Below are 22,929 nucleotides of genomic sequence, written 5' to 3'. Positions count from 1 at the left end.
TTCGCCAGGTGAGTCAGAATCCCTCCTTCTGGTAGATCTTTGACCTTGCTCTGCGGGATCATTATCTGGTTCCCCGCTCCTTCCCACCTCAGCCCTGGTGGGGGAGAGCAGATGCTCATTGCTTTACAGATGAGGGGTCTCAGACACACAGAGATGGAGGCACTTGGGCAAGATCACACCAGTCGTGAGTGAAAGAGGCAGGATTGGAACCCACGGCTTCCATTCCAAATCTAGAGCTTTTACATCCCAGTCAGTCAGTAAACCTCCTCTCTGCCAGACCCTGTGCTTGGCAATGGGGATCCACAGACAGACCGAAGACAGGCCCTGATCTTGAGTTCACAATTTAATGGAAGGAGATGTCCATTTAAAGAGGAACTGAGAAAAGGGAAGGGGAGGGCGCCCCATATGGTGGAGTCCTGCAGCAGGTTAGGGAATGAGGGGTGAGCCTTTTCTTAAATGGAGGCCCTGAGAGGCTCTCTTGGGAACCCAGGAAGGCCTGGAGAGCTTCTAGGAACAAGGCCCCAGAGCTTGGAAAATTCTCAGGCACTTAACTGTGAGGGAGAATGAGGTTTGGATCTTAAAGGAAGGATCCACTCTGGTTTTTACTCATCAGAAAAGAAGGGAGGAAACTCTCCCATATACCTTGTATTGGTTTATAGGTGGGATGATGTACTTTTTCAGTGCCCATGCTCTTTAAAATATTCTTAGAAACTTGGCAAATGTTTCCCTATAAAAAGAACAGAAATTGAGCACTTGACTCAGGGGTTTCTATCCCCCCTGGGAGGTCCTAAACCCAGCAGGCTGAGAGAGCAGCCCCAGAGGGCCCTTTCCTGTCAAGAAAGGACTCGGAGCTTGCTTTGGATGGAGGGGGTGACTTGAGCAGAAGCACCGCTGCTCATGGGCCTTCTAAATGGTCCATCCTAAGGTCACTTGGAGAAGAGGCCGGAAGTGGTGAAGAGGGCAGAATATTTTGAGCTGATTTTTATTCTCTTAGTTCCTATGACTGTTCTACAAAATCTTAAAGAAAAAACTTCCTCACCAACAGTTGGTGTTCACAGTAGCTCACACGCACGTAGCACTTCGAGATTTGTAAATCATTTTACATCATCTATGTCCTTAGAGCAGTAGCGTAACAACCCTGTCAGGTGGGCGTCCTTCACGCTTACTCGCCGTCTGCTCTGCACTGGGGCTTAACAGGCAAACCAATAAGGGGAGGGACTGAGGCCTCCTTCTCTGCTCCTTCATGGTCAGCCAGCCTCGTTGCCTTGTCTCTGCGGCCAGCTCCGGCCTCGGCCATTCCCACTCATAGCAGAGCTCTCTGAGTCCTCAGCAGACTTACTGTATTTCTCCTCCACCAAGGTCTCTCAGCTACTTTTATTCTTCCTCTCAGGACTCCCTTTGTATTTGACTTTTTCAGACCTTCTCTTCTCTCCAAACCCTCCCCTTTCCTCATTGCTCTCAGCAGGCAGAGGACCTTCCCTCTTCTTGAACTCTCCTTCTCTCCTGGCCTCAAGACAGCACGTAGCCTATTCTCTCTTCTTTGTTCTAGTCTCTAACAAAGAGGCAGCGCTCCTGTTGAATCAAGACTAGCCCCTCTTATCTCACACTCTCTTCTCAAGATGCCCCCCCTCTCATTCATCTCCCCGCAAACTTCAGTCTCTCCTTGTCTGCTCAGGGCTTCATTCCTTATCACAGATTGTTCTAATAATTGCCATTTTATAATACAGTTTGAGATGTCTAGACCAATTTCCTTCACAGTTTTTTTATTGATTCCTTTGATATCCTTGACCTTTTAAAGTTTTTCTAGATAAATTTTGTCATTTTTTCCTAGCTTTAAAAAATAATTTTCTGAAAGTTGATTGGTATGGCACAGAATAAATAGATCAAATTAGAATTTTTATTTTATTGGCTTGGGCCTACCCATAAGCAAATAATTTTTTTCCAATTCTCTAGATTTGACTTTATTTATGTGAAAAGTCTTCTCTAGTTGTGTTCATATAGTTCCTAGGTTTGTCTCGGCAGGTAGATTCCCAAGTAGTTTATATTAACTACAGTTATTTTCTGCAACTTCTTTTGAAGATAGAATTCATTTCTCTGAATTCAACAATCATTTCTATGCAGAGATGGCTCTTGTATCAACTGATCTTTACCCTACTCTTTCTCCTAAGCTTCAATCTCCTTCTCTCAGCTGCCTTTGGACATCTCTAGTTAGGTATCCTTTCTGCACCTCAAACTCAACTTATTCTTAGCAGTATTAACTATTTGCCCACTGCATTCATTCTCTCTCTCTGTCTCTCTCTCTCCTCTCCTCTTCTCTTCTCTTCTCTTCTCTTCTCTTCTCTCTCTTCTCTTCTCTTCTCTTCTCTTCTCTTCTCTTCTCTTCTCTTCTCTTCTCTTCTCTTCTCTTCTCTTCTCTTCTCTTCTCTTCTTTCTTCTCTCTCTCTCTCTCTCTCTCTCTCTCTCTCTCTCTCTCTCTCTCTCTCTCTCTCTCTCTCTCTGTCTCTCTCTCTCTCTCTCCCTCTCCCTTTCCCTCTCCCTCTCCCTCTCCCTCTCTCTCTGTCAGTCAGAGCTATTAATATTCTCTCTGTCACAATTATCTGGTCTTATTTTCTCTGGATAACTTGGCTGATGGCAGCAGATGTTCCTGCCTTTGCAAAAGCCCAGTGAAATTTCCCACTGATTCATTTTAGTTTTTCAAAGCTGAAAAGAAGATGCTGGCTGTAATTACTTCATTCTGCCCAGGAGGCTTCCTGAGTCTGAATAGTACATAGAGTTGGTGCTAGAAGATAGGTTATAGACCGAAGACGTTTTTGTAGCATATTTAGGCAATAATATAATTTTCTCCTTGCATATTTTACATTTTGCAGGTTATGGAAAAGAACTATTTGTTATTCATCAAAATGATTCCACTAGAAAGAAAAATATGTGCCTGTAATTTATATTGTGTTCACAGGTCACAAAAGTCAATTGTGACAATGATATATATAAATGATCAAAATACATTTTGGCTTATAAAAATAACATATAGATTGAGAAATCACATTCTGTTTTGGGTTTTCTTGCTTTAGGAATAACTAAATAACTAAATAAATAAGAATAAATAAATAAATAAAATAACTAATATAATATGTTATTATAATATTATAATTATATTATAATAAATATAATTATATTATAATAAATGATATAATAAAATAATTATTATAACTAGAATAACTAAAATTCAATAGTATTTTATTTTTTTAATTACATTTCAGTATCCATTTTTGTAAGATTTTGAGTTCCAAATTTTTTTCTCCCTCCCTCCCTCCCTCCGTTACTTCCCTCCTTTATAAGACAGCTAGCAATCCAATATATGAACTATAATTTTAAACATTTCCATATTACTCATTTTGTGAAAAAAAAATCAGAACAAGAAGGAAAAACCATAAGAAAGAAAAATCAAACAAACAAAGATGATAAAAATAGTATGCTTCTATCTGCGTTCAGTCTCCGTAATTCTCTCCAGATGCGGATGGCATTTCATATCCCAAGTCTATTGAAATTGTCTTAGATCAGTGTGTTGCTGAGAAGAGCCAAGTCCATCCAGTTGATCATCACATAATTTTGTGGTTGCTGTGTATGATGTTTCTTGATTCTGCTCACTTCACTCAGCATCAGTTCATTAAGTGTCTCCAGGCCTTTCTGAAATCAGCCCATTATTTCTTCTAGAACAATACTATTTCAGTACATTCATATACCGTAACTTAGTCAACCATTCCCCAAATGATGGGCAGCCACTCAGTTTCCAGTTTCTTGCCACTCCAAAAGGGGCCGCTACCAACATTTGTGCACGTTGGGTCCTTTTCCCTCTTTTATGATTTCTTTGGGATACAGATCTAGTTGAGACATTGCTGGATCCAAAGGGACGCACAGTTTGATAGCCCTTTGGCGTACTTTGGAATAATTTAAAGTATTATTTATTTAAAATTTAATTAGCCTGAAGTATTTTTCTACCACTACTTGATGGATTATGAGGTCATGGATGTGATTATTAGAGAAGATGTTAAAATTTGAGATGGCAGCAACAAAGCGGTGCTGAGTCAAACAGCCAGGAAGAAAGCAAGCTGAGTGTGGTGGGACGAGGTCACTGGAAGTGGGCGATGTCCAGGAAAGGAGTGCTTACTCCTCTGGCGTGGCCCTAGCTCGCCCCTTGGATGCTGAGGGAGGGGCGGGGCCTACCATAAGTCTGTGGACGGTGTCATGTGTGGGTGTGTGGATGTGAATGCAGCATACGTGGGCCATGGCTGTGGTTGGCCCGAGAAGGTTTCGGTCTCGTTCCAGGATAGATCTCAGACCTTTGCTAAGTGATTCCTGAGGGGGAATTTTAGCCCAGTTGTATCCCTCTGATTTCTCTTTGCTTTGACCATCGCTCTGTTGAATCCTCCTTGAAACGGAGTGAGGTGAGCATCTCCAGGATCAGCGTGTGGGTGAAAGCTGTGCCTCCCAGAGTCATCTGTGGATCTGGATGAGTGTGTAGTTTCCATTGGTTTTCATCCTCCTCCTCCTTTTCCTCCCCCTCACCACCACCACCATCACCACCACCACCACCACCACCACCACCATCATCATCATCATCATCATCATCATCATCATCATCATCATCATCATCCCTTTCTCAAGTCCCTGGGACCAACAAGGAAAGAGAGAGAGGACAGACGGGGCCTTTGTTCCGTCCCACCTCCTACTTGCCATTCAGTCTTATTCCGCTTTTGCTTGGCCTCCATCGCTGCTGCATTTGTGATCCGTACAGCTCCTTAGCGGAGCCAAAAAGCTCATCAATCAAGACCTTGGCTGTTGCTTCAACCACGTCCAGCCCATTTCACGGCATTAGTGATGTGACTTTATACTTCCCACTGAACCTGCCATACGGGAGCCTTGGTGCCATGGCCAGATGCAAAATAGTTTAACCGACCGCAAAGGAGAAAGGAGGAGGGGGGGATACAGGTTTATCTGAGCCTGGAAAGTCGTGTTTGCTTTTCGTACAGTTTGGGGGGTTGGAGTTGGGGGAGGGGTCGGTTATTGTTGCATTTTCCTACACCGTCCAAGAATTGCCTTTCTTCAGAAGACGTGCTGTCACGCAGGACGCGAGGCCCCTGGCTGTCCCTCGCCCACATGAGGCGGTAGAGAGGCTGTCTTGAGGAAAGAACCCCCACTGGGGTCTGGTTGTGAAGCTGGGTCCCGAGCGGAGGCCCTTCCTGCCGCCTAGACAAAATTAGCTTGTGTGACGGCCCCTCCGGCCCAGTGGGCCCTTGGCGAGCTAGGCAGGCAGAGGGAACCTTGGTGACATCATGAGGAGCCAGTCCCTCTCCCTGAAAGGCCTTTCTGGCTGAAGATACAGTCATGTCTCCCGAAAGAGGCGCGTTTGCTCAGGACAGACAGGAAACGGGAACCCCGAGCCACCCGTTGCTGTCTAGTCCTTCTAGTGCTCCAATGTAGGGCCTTAATTTACTTCTTAAAAAAAAAAAAAAAGCATGGTCCCCGCTAAAGGCAAAGCAGGCATTTTCCTCTAGGAGGAGAGCAGATTCTAAAAGATGAGATTTCACTGGCTGATTCGTTTGTTTCAGATGCTTGAACGGATGCTTTAGCGTTTTCTGCCCGAGCTACATCATCCCCCTCGTTAGCCGGGAGGCATTTGTGGCTAAGGCCTTGCCAGGGAGAAGGCTCAAGCGGGCTTCTTTCTACTGAAAGGCGTTTCGGGAGAAGCGCAGGAACAAACCCAAACCCCCCATCCGCAGTCTGACCCCTTCCAAGAAAACCACTCATCCGGGAGGCGGGAAACGGTGCTGCAGCCTCCGTCTGGGGGGGGCCCGGCCACAGCGATGCGCGTGGCTGCTCCCGAGAAGAGGGATGCGCCTTCGGAGCGAACCCAGGGAGAGAAGAGGAAAGGCGGCAGGGCCGGCCGGCCGGCCCAAGGGAAAGGGACTCAGTGGCGGAAGCTAGCCGGCCAGCGGGAGGAAGGAGAGAGAGAGCCGGGCGCCCCACGCCCCACGCCCCACGCCCCACGCGTGTCTGCTCCGCAGACGACGGCGTTCTCGAGTCTTTCGGCCTCGTTTGCTTGGACTCCTGAGGACTGGAGGCCGCCCCAGCCTGAGCTGAGAGAGCTATTTTTGTAGACTTCTTTGCCACGATCTACCTTTCATCCGGGATCCTCCCGTGCTGTCCTCCGGGACAGAGACGGGGGACATTTAAGGGAAGGAAACACAGACGCACCCAAGTCGTACCCACAAACACACACGCGCACACCCCCCACGCCGAAAAGAAAAAGGCGGCACCTCAGGTTCCATCCTCATGTTTCCGTAGGAAATGTCACCGCGGCAAACAGCATCCGGCATTGTTCATTTGTAGTCCGGGCTCAGCCACTTCCGTGGAGGCCTCTTCGGGGCGCGTGACATCGGGGAGTCAAGAAACCTGGGTTCTAGTCCCAGCTCTAGCACTCATGTGTCGCTTGATGTTGGGCAAGACGTTTAACCTCTCTGTGCCTCAGTTTTTCCCATCTGTAAAATGGGGATACTAATATTGACCTACCTCACAGGGGTGTTGTGAGGACTAGCTAACTGATTGTAAAGCACTTTGAAAGTATAAATGCTTATTATTAAGAATAGACTAATATAACGTATGCCTGTTTACTACCAGAACTTTGAGAAATCTTTGTTTTTATTTAAGTCCTTTTTCTGTCCCGAACCATTGTCCCCCGTGAAGCAAGGAAGCAGCTCCCCTCTTTAGGTTTAGGGATTGGCCAAGAGGCATGACGGTGCGAGCGGAGGGCCACCACACAGGTGCTTTTTCCATTTCTAAGAGTCATAGAATTCAACCTGACACGGAGGTGGTTGGTTTTCGAGCTCAGTCCCTCTCTGATAGAAGTTCTGGAGTCCCAGGGGCTTGGTCACAAGGACAGACCCGAAGGGATAGGGCGTCCGGCGAGGAGGCTGGGGGCCACGCCGACTTTCAGGTCGGCTGCCGGTGTCGGTTGTTTGTAGGAGCGGTGCGGGGAAAACGAAGCTCTCCCAGACCTCCCGATCCCTGGGATCTCATGAGCTCGGCCTGGCGATTCTTACAGAGTAGCAGCAGGGAGGGGGGCTTGCGGCAGGTACAGGGAAGGATGCTGTTCCTGGAGGGACCAGACAAGCAGGCAGCTCATGGGACAAGGAGAACAGCCGCTTACTGGGGGGCGGGGTGAGACAGCCTTGGGACTGGAGAACTCTCGAAAGCTTGAGAATCCTTGGAGGCTTCAGCAAGAGAGTTAGTTCATTTCGTGCCCAGGCTACTCTTGGCTCCACTCGGAGCGAGCCTGGGTTGTTTGGCTGAAGCAGAGAGAGGCTACCGGAGTTAGGATGGGGAAAGGAGACAGCTCTGTTTGTGAAGGAGCTTCCTGGGAAAGGTTTGCAGGACTCGTCCCAAGCAGGATCCGTTTTCCAAAGAAGGACAAGCCAGCTGTAGCCCAGAGAACATGAGGTGGAGTCCAGTATTTCCCAGGACTCAGTGGGTGTTACCTGAATGCAGCCTCACCTCCTCCTCTTACCACAGGATCCTCCCCTAAGTCTGGCCGCACGACTGGTGCCAAGGGCAGAGTCACAGATTGTTTCTGTACCTAAGCCTGGACATACGGGGCAGAGCCGTGGTTCTGCCAGGGGACTCAGTGGACCCGAAAGTGGCCGTGGCACCACGTTAGGTAAAGCAGGAAAGCGCACTGAGTCAGGACACTCGGCCCTCTCCTTTTGTGGCACAAGCCTTAACTTGGAGTAGAGCCAGGCCTCGAGTGTCAGTCGTCAAGGATCCTGCAGAGTCACCCCTCTCCAGTCCAGCTTCCCGGAAACATTGCTTTCTGGGAACCTGAGGCCTCTCCTTGCCTCGCTGGCTTTGTCCTGCTTGATCCGAGTCCTGCTGAGGGGTAGCCCAGGCTCTTGGGAGCCTCCAGAGAGAGTGCGCAGAGCTGGGCAATATTCTGTGCATGGCTTACTTTTCGTGATCTTTCCAAGTCAGTAAATAAATTTAATCAAACTGTGCAAAGACCGGAAACCATCTAGTGAGACGTAGACAGTTGTTTGAAGGAAACAGAATTCTTGTTCCATTGAATCTTGTTGCTTTTTATGGACCGGCTTTGGCTCCAGTCAGGCGGCAAGAGATATAAGAGATGGCGAGGGTCGTCTCAGAGCTCGGCTTGTAAGGGACGCGTGGTTGGAGAAAACGCAGCTTTAGCTTAGGGGCTGAAGGGTCTCTGTTACAGGTCCTTGGTTCGTGAGCATGCTTCTGGCCAATCTGTGTGGAAAAAAACCCATTTAAACTAAGAAAATTCTCCTTTAGTGTGAGAACGTCCCATTCTATGGCTTCAGGACGGAGTCAATATTCAAGGAACTCTGTGGCCCTCTGCCCCCCTCCCCTTAGTTCTTGGCCCACATCTCTCTGAGCAATGGTGAATAATCAACTGCTTTCCAATGAGCTCGTTTCACTGGACACTGCTTTCATTGTATGCTTACTATTGCTCCCAGGACGGGGCGAGAAGTCTTTTCTTGTGAAGTTATGTTCGAAATTTGTTGGAAAAGAGGTCTATAGTGGACAAGAGAAAACAGTTCCTGCTACACGGATCCTGGTGTTCCCCATTTTTCCTTCGTGGTGATGTCGTTCATTAGTGCGTACATCTTGTCAGTCCTGACACATGATGGAGAGTCAGGCTCATTACACGGCAGCAGCAGAGCTGGGGTGGGGGGAAGTGACTGCCAGCATGAGAACCCTTCAGCGGGCACAGCGAGGGCCAGCCTTCCGTATTTCTGTGCGTGAATGTCCATATCTAAACTAGTCAGAATTGGGAGATATAAAGTATTTTGAAAAATATCTAAATTTAAATACTGTTGCCACAGAGGAGATTTGCTTTAATAAATAGGTAAGAATCTGTTGAAGAAGTTACAATATTGCTCTCTTTAGTAGATTAAACATTAGCTCTGAATATAGCTTACACAATTAATTTGCACTGAAAACTTTGTTATTCATAGTATTGAGAAAAAGCAGAATGTTAGAAGATTAATGAATTCCAAGTTAGGAGGATTCGGTGAATGTGTGTTTTTTGTTTTTTCTCCTACATGATTTTTATAATATGAACCTGTCCTGAGTTATGAGAGATGAAAATCACAACTAATGAAAACATAGTGGAAAGAACATGGAACCAAGAAATCAGACACCCAAAATCCTCATTTTGACATTTTCTAATTCAAGCTAATCCTTTAACTTCCTGGTGCCTCAGTTTCCTCAAATGAAAAATGGGGCAAATATCTGACCCATCTACATTGTACAGTGAGATGCTGTATTCATTAAAAAAACAATTTGAAAAATAAAATTGTCCAGATCATCCTACGAGAGTGGATAATGATTGCACTCCCTTACTCCCTACCATGATGCTTGGCTTCTTGCCATTCCTTATTATTAGTTAGCATTGGATTTCCAGGGTCATTGAGAGTAAAGTCCAGAATACCGTGACGCCTCCATTTTGAAGAAGTCAGGAAATTAATAAGTCCCTCTATGAGTCTAGCATTACAAATTACAGTGAAGAATTATATTCTTTCAACGTAGATTGCGTGTAGATTGATTAGCTATTGGAGAAAAGAAAGAAAGCCATTCACTTTCAGGCAGCTCCCTTGTCTTCCCATCTAAAATGATAAATCTGACTTGATTTATAAAGCTGAGTCCCACCCAGAGAATTGGAAAAATAACAATTTCGTTGTGACGTTTGAGTTAATCTTGCATTTAGAGAGAGAATGAATATGGGCGATTAATGGACAGGAGCTCCCTCCCCCCTCGTTCTGTATAAAATAAATAAGTAGATGAAATTACAATCACATCTTCTCTGAAGGAAAAAAACAAAAAAACCAAAAAAACATTTCTATAATGTAGGATCAGATGGGCCCGCTGAGGATGTTTATGCCCGCCGGGTTATGGCAAATGGGCTGAGGGGCGGAGACGGAGTGTGAGCTTTTGTTTTTACTATAGTCCGGCCTCCAACCGTCTGAGGAACAGTGACCTGGGCCCCTATTTAAAAAGTTTGAGGGCCACTGAATTGTAGGGTATATCCACAGACTCTCTGTTGAAGAGAAGAAAAAGAAAACTGACTTTCAGATGAACCGGTTTATTTGACAATCATTTAATTTAAAATTTCTCCTTTTGGTCTCACTAATCAAAAAGTGGACAAGGCAGAAATCTACTGAATGATAAATATATCACATGTTTAATTGGGCTGTTTGTTGAACACAGACTAAACTGTGGTTTTGCGAGATACCAACGTGCTGTTTCCTGCAGGACTGCAGCACTGATCTCATGGCGGCACCAGCCAAGACTTGAGTCTTCTATGTCTTTTGGTACCTGCCGTGGCATAGGTTTTTAAAGCATTTTTGCATGATTTTTAATGGCTGTGTGAATGAACAAAGGAACACGTCTTTGATAGCATCAAGGACCAGTAGTTTTCCGGGATATAGCTTTGATATTCAAAGTACCGAGGTCGGCAAAAATTGAAATCTGAAAGTTAGCCAAGAGTCGCTATCCAAAAGATAAGGAAATTTTTCACATTTGCTGGATGAAATCATTCTGTGCCATTGCTTATGGAAGGCTAGTGATACGCGTGTTTGGAATTATCTTCGATATTGAGCGGAGAAAGCAAGCTTCCCACATTTCTCGTTAATGGAATCTAGAAGTGTCAGCTTTTTGGGTTTTTTTCCTCCTTTTAAAAATATTTTATTAAGTATTTATCAGAACATCTAGCATTTTAAAAATAACATGAAGCTTGAAACTGTTTACAATTTTATAGGATTGGACATGTTCAAACTACGTCACTATTGTCTTTATACGTAGAATATTTTATAGCTACTGTATGTTTCTTTCAAATCATATGACTGTAATTAATGTGAATGAAATGTTTTTAATTAGATTTAATGATGCAGAGTTAATGGCTAATGATATTTGAAAACCTTTCTATTGCGATGATATTTTGCCACTAGACATGTGTAAAATAAGGGAAAATAAGATTATTATGCTGGTTGTAAAGTTTTTATTTTTTAAAAAAAATGATCCCTTTTGGGGTTAGAGAAAGAGCAATTTTCTTGCACAATTTAAGGCAGTATTCTATATTTCCTGGAGTTAGAAGTTGTTGGGAATTTGGGGAATAGCCTAAGCCATTTAGCCTGACCTATAAGAAATTCTCCAACACCTTTTAGCATATGTAATAAATTCAGGGGGGGCGGTCTTTAGGCTTTATTTCAGTTCAAATTCGGGGGCAGACCCGCTGTCCCATGCAGTATGTTCCTGTACCCCTACATATGATGTTTTCAAATCGTGAAGAAATGTCGGTATCTCAAAAAAGTCTATTTTACTCCTTGTGGAACAAACGGGTGTGACATGTTTTCTAGATTTTTGTTGATGTTGTTGTTGTTGTTGCTGTTTCTTGGTCAGGGAGATGCCTTTTCCCATCTTACTGTCTCTTCGACAAAAACTGTATCGTTATCTGTCTTTGAAGGTGATGTCTCTGTCCCCCACCCAACGTTACTCATGATTTGTGTTGTCCTAAGCCAACTGTAGGGCCGTCCCAGCTCGTGAAACATGGCTGCATCGCATTGACGTGTCGATTGACTCATAACCTTGTGTATTATTGATTGGGGGAGGGGGAAGGCAATTGAAGACAGTCTTGATTTTTCTTATGCAATTATGTTATTAATCACTCTGTGTGTTTCAGTGAAATGCTAAACCAACCAGCATAGGACAATGTCAAAAATTTGTTCAAATAAATAGTTTTCTATTTCTCTTATTATTTGCTAACTTAGTGCGATGAGTTGAATTATAGCTCATGGGATGTATCTGTTATTTCTTTTATCTCGAGGAAATTTAAAGGGAATTGCTAGCTGTCGCATCCTCTGCTGCAGGAGGGCATTCATAATTCACCAAAGCAAATTGGGCTGGTTAATTCTAACATATGTTTATTCCTATGGAGACACAAGGACAAGTGTCTGTCACAGCTTTGCCCACATGTCTGGGTCCGTTCCACTGGATAGCAATCCCTCTCTTCCTTCATTTGATGTAGAACTCAAGCTTCCCTGCAAAGTTCTGATCAGTTCTCAGTTGTAATCCTTCTCTGGGAGGAGGTTTTACACTTTACACTTCCCTTTTTTTATGTTATTTTATTTTTTTTTTTTGGTAAAACAAATACCCTTAAAAAAAACCCAACTGAATTTAAGAACATTTTGGGGCTGATTTGTATTCTTTGCCTCCTATATTCCAGCTCTATTGCATAAGAACTCAATTATTTTATCATGAGATTTGGCTCCCTTGCTTTTTTATAGGCAAAGAAGTCGTTATGAACCGATAACCAAATGATGTTATGAGCCCAGGCTCGTCATGTGTGCTATCTGCGGGTCCTAGTGGGCCAAGGTTCCCTGAGAATTAGAAGCAGAGCCCGTGAAAAAGCCACTGTCATCCTGACAGCAGGTTTTAGCTTGCTTTAAGCCATCCATTTAATGCTGAGAGCCTTGGGGCTTTAATTCTTAAGATGGAAGGAACCCGTGGTCCCCTTCCAAGAACGGTCTGAGAGGCTGCTCTTGCTCTCGGTGGCCACTCCCGAAAAGTCCATTGGCAAGTTTCTGCCACTTTGCATTAAGAAATGCAGGTCACTCCTGTGGTGGCAGGGAGGGGCAGGAAGACCATGGGCTATGGTCTCCCCTTGGCCGGCATCCTCCCGTCGAGTGCCCTCGTGTGGCCCAAACCTTCTCTGTGTCTCCGTCTCCTTATTCCCACACCCACAGCTGGCTCTCGTGGCATGGCTGCAGTGACTTTCTTCGCTGAACATCCTTCTCCCTTGCAAACGATTCCCATTCCCCAAGCAAAGAGTTGCCCAGGTCCCTGGCCCATAGCAGACAGACAGCTAGGCCCATGAGTGACAACGGGGCAAGTGAGCAGGAGTGGGTGGGGGATAGTGTCCCAGGGGACAATGTGTGGCAGCAGGCGCAGCCCCTCCGGGTTTCCTGCTGCACTTCTCCACTTAGCCCCGATAGAGAGCCCCTCGGCCGGCCTCCTGTTCGATGGCTTAACGGTGGGGAATATGGCGTTTCCAGCCAGGATAGTTGGCCGGGGGCGGGCACGTGCAGGGAGCCAGCTTTGTCACCTCCGGCTGCTGGCCACGCGGCCCTCTCCCTGCACTTGCTCAGGGCCGATGCAGGGCCCTCCCTTCACCGATGGAGAGCCCTCGCAGCCACCGGCCGTCCCAAGCCAGGGTGCCAACCGGACTCTATCTCTCGCAGAATCCCCCACTTTCCAGCCCTTAGATTAGTGAGGGTGTTGTCCTTGGATCCCACCGAGTGGGGGGAGCCATGACAAAGGACCGAGCACAAGCTGCCCGCTTGCTGACGAGGGCAGCGGTGGATCTTGGGTTTGGAAGGAACGCTGCCCACCCCCAGAACTTTAGTCACCCCAGTCACCAGCAGGGGGAGGGGGCTGTCTAACGTCTTCTGCTGTTCTCCTTGATCTAGGCGGGATTAAGGACTCTTCATGATATTGGGCCAGAAATCCGTCGCGCTATATCATGTGATTTGCAAGATGATGAACCCGAGGAAAAAAAACAGGAGGAAGAGGAAGATGTATTCAAAGTAATTATTCAAAACACAGCTCTATACTGTCCGTTTGGAAATTTTGGAGCAAGACTTCCAACTCTCAGAGTCTGTGCTTGTAGGACTTCATTTTGGGCCAGCAGCGCGCGCCGGGCAGACTCAGAGCCGCCGTGACGCACGCCGGGCGCTGAAGCACAAACACATAGGTTCAGGCAGAGTCCCCCACACCCTCCCCGGCCCCCCTCGCCTCGCCCCCGGCAGCTCCATCCTCCTCCCATCCACCCCGAAAGCAGCTCCGGCTGAGAGCTCCCGAGAGGAGCACGCTCCGCCCGGCGTGAGCCGCTCTCCCGTCACCGCATCCCCGCCATCCCGCGCCATGCACGACACGGCCGGTCTCCACCGGGGTCAGGCCCAGAGCTTCCGCCCATTGCCCACTCCCCGAGGGCCGCCACCTGCCTCAGATGGGTTAGGGCCGGGCTCCAGCCTGCATTGCCAGGGCGTGCCCCGCTGCCCACGTCTGAGCGCTGGCCACTCTCACCCGTCCGGGGGAAGGACGCTCACCCCGCTGCCACATCCCCATGGATTTTTCAGACACTCACAGACTTTCGTTCATCACAGGGATCCTGTAGAATTTTAGTAGAGTATTTTTCATGTAAAAAAAAAAAGAAAAAAACCTAACGTGGCTAGCCTGCCTGCGCCAAATGCTGTGTTAAATTACCTGGTATTGTCTCCCATTATTTTGCAGAGAAATGGTGCCTTGTTTGGAAACCATGTCAATCATGTCACTAGTGATAGGAGAGATTCCCTTCAGCAGACAAATACCACCCACCGTCCCCTGCATGTCCAAAGGCCTTCAATTCCATCTGCAAGCGATACTGAGAACCCAATGTTTCCTCCAGCAGGAAATTCGGTGTATCCTAACCATCATAACCATAATTCCATAGGAAAGCAAGTTCCCAACTCAACAAATGCCAATCTCAATAATGCCAATATGTCCAAAGTTGCTAACGGGAAGCACCCCGGCATTGGAAACCTTGAGCATGTGTCTGAAAATGGGTATCATTCACTCCACAAGCATGAGCATGCGCCTCAAAGAAGGTCAAGTATCACCAGGTAACCTTTGACGTGTTCGCCTCCGGTAGCCTAGCTCCCACCCGTAGCGAGCCCCCCAAGTTGAGTGGCCCCGGCCTCCCCCTCCCCCTGCTCTCCTGCCCCCCTCTCTGTCGCCACTTCCTACTTAGGGCGTCACAGACAAAAGTGGGATCCTTCCTAGGAAGGTGTAAGTATGGCCAGTCTTGGGAGAGGAGAGCGAGCTTCCGACAAGGGACCTCCCGTAGCTTCCCTCCCCTCTGCCCCAGTTCTGTCAGGGGACTCGCAGCTAGCGCCCCTCCATGTTCGCGCCTTGTGCTGGAAATGACTGCTGTTCTCTGATTGTACTCTTCTCCCCCTTCCATATTTTATGCCTTTCCTGGATAGAACCCGCTATTACGAAACTTACATTAGGTACGTTCCCGTTCCCCAAAACGCGTGTTAAGGGAGTCGGGTCAGAAATTGGGTTGTTTTGCCGCTGAAACGAGAAACATCCATTTAAGCCAGTTAGCAAGAAAGCGTTTGGCAACTCAGGACCTTAGATGGTGACGTGGGGGATAAATGGCTGCCTTTTTGTAAAAAGGGAACTCCATGCACCAGCTCTGTCCCAGGGCACCAGCTCTGAAGGGGGAACCAGCTCTGCCCAGGGCACCAGCTCTGAAGGGGGAACCAGCTCTGCCCAGGGAACCAGCTCTGTCCCAGGGCACCAGCTCTGCCCAGGGCTACTAACCCAGCCCAGGGCTCAGTGCCATGGCCTTATGGGTGCCATGTGGATGGCTAAGAAAGTGTCTCCTCGAGAGCAGACAGAGCCCTGGGCCGGAGCCAGGCCCCAGGCTTTCACCATCAGTCACTAAGGAGGGAGAAGCAGGCGGCCTACATTGGGGAAGCAGAAAAGTGGTTCCCTCGAGCAGCCTTGCATAGCTAAGGAGGCAAGCTCCAAGAAGGGGGTGTTAGGCCCCAGCTCAGGGTGATCAGTGTGTGAAACTGTGGATGTCTGGGGCGCGGGCCCTCCTTGGCCTGGAGAGTTAGCTGGTCGTTGTTTAGACCTTTTTCAGTCAGTCACATCTGGCTCTTTGGGCCCCTTTTAGGTTGGTTTCAGGTTTTTTCTGGGCACAGATAATGGGGCGATTGGCCGTGTCCTTCTCCAGCTCATTTGACAGATGAGAAAACTGAGGCAGAGTTAAGTGGCTCGCTCACGGTCACACCAGTAATATCTGAGGTCATTTCTGAGCTCGGGGTCTGCGTGACTCCTGACCAGCCGCCCACCCAGCCAGGGGGAGGGCGCAGCTTTTGAGCTTAGACTTGGTGGCAGTGCCAGGCTGCCGGGGGGAAAGAGAAACAGTAGGCAGAGGGAGGAAGCCTAAGGGGCCCTCAGAAGTGGCTTTCACTGAGGCTCCTAGACTCCTGCTCTGAGCTTCCTGGCCCCCAGCCCATCCGGTCTTCCTTCCCCAGTTCCCGCCCCACGGAGCTGAACAATTAGGCCCAGGAGCTTGCCCAGTGCCCAAGCGCCACTTCTGGCCCTGAGGGCTCCGGGGGCTCGGGATGTGCAGAAGCAGAGGGGGGTGGGAGCAGAGAGAGCCAGCAATGGTGGGGGGAGACGTATGGTGACGCACGGACCCTCCTCCATGCTGAGGCAAGGCCCCGGGCCCTTTCCTGCCCGTAGGTCTGGTTCCGGTGACGGGCAGCTCCCTACCATTTGCCGGGAAGACTCGGAGTGTTATGACTACTTCGGGGACGACCAGTGTGTGGGGGAGCAGGAGTATTTCAGTGGTGATGAGTACTATGAGGACGACTGCATGCTGGTGGGCAACAGGTGAGTCCCTTCTGCCCCGGCCGAGGTGAGATCTAGAGCCTGAGCCACAGGCCTCCCCTGCCTCCCCGGGCCTCCCCTGCCCGGCCTCAAGCTCCCAGCTTCTCGGCCACCAAGCCCCGATGGACAGTGGGCAGCTGGGCGTCTCTGAGATCCATACAGTGGGGGCAGGAGGAAACTCGAGCCGGGGGCAGGGATTCTCAGCAGAAAGGGAGAAATGAAGCAGAAAGATGCTCCTGTCCGGATCGAAGGGCCCGACATGCCCAGCCCCGTCATTTCCCCCAGGCAGAGAGCAGCCTGCTCGGCCACACACCCTGGGAGGGGGGACAGCCAGTGTCACTGTAGGACCAGGAGGGGGGAGGATGTGGTGGCCCTGCCGGCCTGCAGAGCCCCAAACCGGGCTGGGAATCCCCAGACCCTAGAGGGCCGGGCCTGCAGCCTCCTGAGCAGGCCCCCCTTCATTCACCTCTCACTACCCAGGCCAGCAGTGGACTTCTGCCACAGAGGCCCGGGCTACGGCTACAGCTCTGCCTACGAAAGGCCCCGGGCTTCCCAGCGCCCCCACGGCATCCTGGACGAGGACTCCCCGGCCCGCTACGAGTCCAGGAGATCTCCCCGGAGACGGCTGCTGCCCCCCACGCCCACAAGTGAGACCAGACCTGTTGTCTCCCCTCTACCTGCCCCCCCAGGGCTGTAGCTCAGTGGCACAGAGGGTCCCCAAGGGGCCTGGAGCCCACCATCTTCCCCCCTTCTCTCCCACTCTTTCTCCTTTGCTTCTTTTCTCACATTTTTTTCCTGCTTCCTGCCATCCGGGCTGGGGTCCGCCTCCCTGGCTGGGCACAAAAGGCTCAGCAATTGTCAATGTTGTAAAATGACCCATGCATATATGTGGTAAATAAAAACTATTAAAAAAAAAAATAGGTCATGCTAGATTAAATGATTTCCATTTTTGACAGGATTATTAGACTGGTAGAAGAAGGGATTGCTGGAGATTTACTTTACCTAGGTTTATTATTATTATTATTATTATTATTATTATTATTATTATTATTATTATTATTATTATAGCTTTTTTATTTACCAGATAGCTGCATGGGTAATTTTTCAGCATTGACAATTGCCCAACCTTTTGTTCCAACTTTTTCCCTCCTTCCCCCCACCCCTTCCCCAAGATGGCACTTTACCTAGGTTTTTACAAAGAACGAATAAATCTTCTTGTGTTATTTTTAGAAAAAGATGGAAATATGTGGAACAGATACTACACCTAAGTAGATTTGGAACTGGTTTGTTTAGTGGCCAGACCAGAAGAATAATCATTGATTTGATGTTATCTTGAAAGGAGTCTGGGATTTGTGTACGGCCCTTTTTCCCTCCCATCATCTAATTGGGTGAAATGACTGATGGGATACTCACCAGATTTGCAACTAACACAAAACTAAAAAAAAATAGTGGGAGGAGATAGTGGGGACTTAAAATATCTTGATGGGGTAAAAAACTGAGCCATCAAGTAGAATAAAAATTAATAGGGATAAAAAAGAAAGTCATACTTCATGTTAAAAATCAACTTTGCATGCATAAAATAGTGAAGATTGGACGATTTTAAACTGATCTGGAAAATAATGCTAGTTTTTTAGTGGGTGGTAAGCTTTATATGAGTCAACAGTGTAACAGATAATGCCTTGAAGAGTCATGAGAATAAAATGAGATAATATCTGGAAAGATTCACTTGTCCAACACTAAACAGACATGAACTGGCAAGAGGCAGTATTTGAACTCAAAAAAAGTCCCGTATTATTTCCTCTTTAAATCACAGTGTTATCTTGAGCATTGAGTCCAGTTTGGAGTGTTGACTATAGATGGTAGAGGATTGAGTGAAGTATCTGGAAAGCAAGGTTGGAGCCAGTTGATGGCGAGCTTAGAATGCTGGGCTGAGATGGGACGTTATCCTCTAGGGATTGGGGGAGCTCCTGAAGATTTTTGAGCAGGGGAGTTCTGTGACTAGGACTGTGATTTACTGCTGAGACTATCTGGAAGAGAAATAATAGCAACCATTAAACACTTAGTTTGAACTTTTTCCTTTTGTCCTACAGAACTAACCTTGGATCACCAACATTTTCCTAGGCCTCCCAGCCTGACTTTGCCCAATCTGTTCCTACTATGGCCATCTCCTTGTACTCTAGATAGCATCCTCCTCAGGGTTTGCCAGCAGGCATCATCAGGGGGTCCTCTTTTAAGAGAACCAAAGGGGCACTGAGAAGTAGAAATAGCAATCCAGCTCATGGGCTCCCCACGACATGGCATTTGTGACCTTGTGTTCTTCCAAAATGCCTTTGGCACCGAGAGCCAGTTACTGCTTCATGTCATAGAGGCCTAATGGGAACTGCCACTGCTTCCACCAATATTCCATTTGTTCCTCTGAGAATGATTCTCTCCTTAGACATATGTAGACATAACAAGTGAGGATTCTTGCACGTATCCCACCACTTCATTTGTCATTACAGAAATTGGAACTCTGGTCTCCTCTCCATTCCCTCTGAATTAGTGAGGTTCTATTATTTTTTTATGTTTAATAATCCCTTTAAATTCAATTTAAAACATTTAAATGTTGATTTAATAATTAATGTATCATAGCCAATTTTATTCTTCTTGATTTCTGGGCCTACTTTGATTGAAGTGCTAGGCCCGTGACTCCTTGAGCTCTTTTTCATGACTGAATGAAATATTATTCGTATTTCCTAGCAAATCGGAGGTCATCCTTCAACTTTGAGTGCCTGCGTAGGCAGAGCAGTCAAGATGAGATCACTCTGTCTCCTTCCTTCCATCATCGTGCAGCTTTGCCCCTGCACCTGATGCAGCAACAGGTGAGGAAGAGCCCTCCTGACACACTCATGAGACCCCGTAGATAATCCACTCCCTCGATGTCCCACCCACTTGCCCACCAGCTTCCTGAAGCCCGATCCCAACTTCCTCTAATTTCTTCTCTCTCCCTACCAAAGACTCCTGATGAGAGGGAACTTTGCATAAAGATACCCAATCAGTGGTGGCACCTGTACTAGAATTTCTTTTTTTTTTTTAAATATTTTAATAGTTTTTATTTACCAGAAATATGCATGGATAATTTTACAGCATTGACAATTGCCAAACCTTTTGTTCTAATTTTTCCCCTTCTCCCCATCCCAGATGGCAGGTTGACCAATACATGTTAAATATGTATTGAGTATATATAGAGTATAAATAGAGTATAAATTAAATACAATAAATGTATACATGTCCAAATGGTTGTTTTGCTGCTGTACTAGAATTTCTTGCAAAGTTTGTACTCAGTAATTACTTGAGCTTTTCTCCAGGAGAGAAAAATGCTGCGTGTACTCCCAGATTCAGCACCATGTCCCGGCACTTAGTTTCTTAATTTTCCTCCCTTCCTTTTACAGCCTTAATATTTGTGTTCCCTCTGTGAAACTGACTCTCTATAAATGATGAATAACTGCATTTCATTTAAAGGAAAATAAAAAATAAATGGCTTCCTATTGTCTTCCCTTCTTTCCTCAGATCATGGCAGTTGCAGGCCTGGATTCTAGTAAAGCTCAGAAATACTCACCGAGTCACTCCACGCGGTCATGGGCTACTCCACCAGCCACGCCTCCGTACAAGGATCGGACTCCTTACTATACTCCCCTGATTCAAGTGGAAAGGTCCGACTCCCTGGATCAGATGAACGGAAGCCTGCCCTCCTTACACCGGAGCTCCTGGTACACGGACGACCCCGACATCTCCTATCGGACATTCACCCCGGCCAGTCTGACCATCCCCAGCGACTTCAGGCACAAGCACAGTGACAAGCAGAGGAGCGCCGACAGCTTGGTGGAAGCTGTGAGTGCTAACCTCTTGTTTAGAGCATGGGCTTTTTGCAGAATCTGGCCCTGAGCTCCCATAGGACAACACGCGGCTTCACCAGGGGTCCCTTGGGGTCCAGTATAGAGAATGTCCCAATAAAGTGGGGCCTCGGGGCACAGAAGTAATTACTATGTAAAGACTTGTCTCACTGGGTCACCTGAAGCCATTTTTAGCTTCATCCTGAAAGACCAATGAGTCTTTCACTGACTCGTTTGTGAGGAGGCTTTTTTAAAGCCACGTGGAAATTTTAGATTCTTGGAGCTTTCTCCTATGACTAAAAAGTATCTTTTTGAGTGGCATGTTTAATAAATGAGCCCATCATTTTCTCCTCACAACCGCTTTCTAATTTGCCGCTTACCCTATGCCCAGAAATCACGTGTGTTCTTTGCTTTGCAGGTCCTGATCTCAGAAGGCTTAGGTCGCTACGCTAGGGACCCTAAATTTGTGTCTGCTACGAAACACGAAATCGCCGATGCTTGTGACATGACCATCGATGAGATGGAAAGCGCAGCAAGTAACCTTCTGAATGGCAATATGAGCAATGGGACCAATGGGGACATGTGTCCCATCTTAAACAGACGAGACGATGAATTTCCTGACTTTGGTCTCGGTTATAGTGATGAGGAAGCAGACCCCGGTAGATATGAAGAGGACTTGGCTGATGAGATGATATGCATCACAACCTTATAGTGTTGAGAGAGAAACTCGCTGCAGTGTAAATAATGGGGTGAAAAGGGCCTCGTAGTGGGCAGTAGCTAATCCGACTGGTCCGAGTGAAGGACCTTTCAAGGAAGCCATAATCCTGTAAGGGAGTCTGTCCTGATTGGTGCAGCCCAGGGAAAACCTCTGTCGCAGAGGCTGATGTCCCTCATGGGGAACAGCCCCATTGAACCAAAGCAGGTTCAAACCACCTTTTTGGAGAGAAAGAAAGAGTTAAGTGTTACCCCTTGCCCGTCCTTCAAATCCACATTACGTCTTTGAGAAAGGTTTTTGTGAAAAGCATTTGTCAGTGCACCATGTGTCTCTTCACGCGCACAAGGGGTGAAAGGTGATGGCGGTCCCAGCTGGCCGTGTCATTATCTTGTCATCACTTTAGCATATCAAGTAAGTGTGTCCTGGCCATATCCATTTGAACTCTCCCTCCTTTACTTTCCCTCCAAATTGTATCCAAATTTCTGTCCCCCACCCCCGCCTCTTCTGAAATATATCACGTCAGACTCTACCTATCAGAAGTATGAAAAGGGAAAAGACACTCCCGATTCTGTTATGTAACACCAGTTTACATAGGAAAATATCACTGAGATAGTCTATTTTCTGACTGTCACATTAAGGGCAAAAATCTACACTGGAATAACTGCATTCTTACTAATGCAATCACAGCCAGGTAAACTTAGCATTAGACGAGAGCGTTTGTTTTAAAAAATATATATCATAGAGATTTCCTGTACATGACTTGTAACATACTATAATTTGTATTTGTAAAGAGATGGTCTATATTTTGTAATTATTGTACCATAATGGAGCTGCAGCAATATCCATGCATCCGAATTATTGGGGTTCTCCACTGAACCCTGGAGATGGAAGAATACTTACCTGTATTTTTACTTGGGATGTAGAGAGCTATAGGAGAGTATTTAAACCGAGCCACCTCTTCTTGCTTCAATGTGAATTTCTTTGGAAAGCAAAATTTTGAGTTCAAAGAAACTTGACACAATGAGATTTTCTAAAATATTTTGAGTTGATACAAATCTCTCTTTAAATAAGATATGCACAAGTGACTCTGCAGTCTTAGATTTGGGAAAGGTTCATCTAATTGGAAACTGTACCCCTTCTAACCCCCCAGTGGGGCGCCATCATTTCTTAGGCGACCCTCTGATTCATGGCAATTATTAAAGTTTGTGAGCCAGTTGTGTTGACCCGGTAGCATTTTCAGGAGACCTTGGAGGTTCTTTTTGGCATATCTGTTACAGAAATGAAGGGCCAGGCCAATGCAATGTCTGGCCTTGTCCCTAAGGGCCAGTTATGCTGCTTGCAGAAACCGGGGCTGGGAGAGCGTGGGAGCGCGTGGAATCCTGGCCGTCGAGCACGTCCCGGCACGTAAAACCAGCGTTCTGTCCCCTCGGTCCTGTCTGCTGGGGTGGGAGTTCTCTTTGAGGGTTTGTTTTTATGCAATTCAATGAGGGCTGAACTTTGGATTCACGGTCGTGGAGCTCCAGTGGCTGGATTATGAGCCAGTTTTGGGTAAACTCAGACTGTCAGAGGTTCCTTCTCTTCACAAATGACGGTGTGCTTGGCCAAGTTACCTTAGCAGTTGTGCCTGCACTCAAAAGGATGGGGAGCAATCTCAGCTTTCTTTTTTTTTTTTTTTTCTTTTTTTTTTTTTTTTTTACATCCGACACAGAAAAGCAGTCAGACATTTTTGTACATAACGACTTTGTAACGGAGACCTTACGGACCTCTTCTTGAATCATTCTTATTACAAATCCAGGCAAATACCTTAAGGTTTGTAAAAGGACTATT

The 22,929-nt window shown here is 46.9% G+C and overlaps 1 protein-coding gene across 9 annotated transcripts in view; it reads left to right on the top strand.

Moving 5' to 3' along the window:
• Positions 1 to 21,626, top strand: part of CACNA1D (calcium voltage-gated channel subunit alpha1 D) — a 292,709-nt gene extending 271,083 nt beyond the window's left edge. For 5 of the 9 annotated variants that reach the window (XM_074284463.1, XM_074284465.1, XM_074284469.1 and 2 more), the window contains 8 exons: positions 13,539 to 13,655; positions 14,362 to 14,729; positions 15,093 to 15,119; positions 16,369 to 16,518; positions 16,996 to 17,162; positions 19,255 to 19,376; positions 20,065 to 20,385; positions 20,806 to 21,626. In XM_074284463.1, the coding sequence (XP_074140564.1) occupies positions 13,539 to 13,655; positions 14,362 to 14,729; positions 15,093 to 15,119; positions 16,369 to 16,518; positions 16,996 to 17,162; positions 19,255 to 19,376; positions 20,065 to 20,385; positions 20,806 to 21,099 (1,566 nt within the window). In that variant the 3' untranslated portion in view covers positions 21,100 to 21,626. Of the gene's footprint in view, positions 1 to 13,538; positions 13,656 to 14,361; positions 14,730 to 15,092; positions 15,120 to 16,368; positions 16,519 to 16,995; positions 17,163 to 19,254; positions 19,377 to 20,064; positions 20,386 to 20,805 lie in introns of those variants that run through there. The other 4 variants (XM_074284468.1, XM_074284466.1, XM_074284470.1 and 1 more) reach the window with 3 other exon arrangements.
• Positions 21,627 to 22,929: the final 1,303 nt, after the last annotated feature.

Source organism: Sminthopsis crassicaudata, chromosome 1 (genome assembly GCF_048593235.1).
Source record: "Sminthopsis crassicaudata isolate SCR6 chromosome 1, ASM4859323v1, whole genome shotgun sequence".
In the NCBI taxonomy this organism is placed as follows: domain Eukaryota; kingdom Metazoa; phylum Chordata; class Mammalia; order Dasyuromorphia; family Dasyuridae; genus Sminthopsis; species Sminthopsis crassicaudata.
Note: the sequence above shows the minus strand (reverse complement) of the source record. Positions and strands in the feature narration are given on the sequence as shown.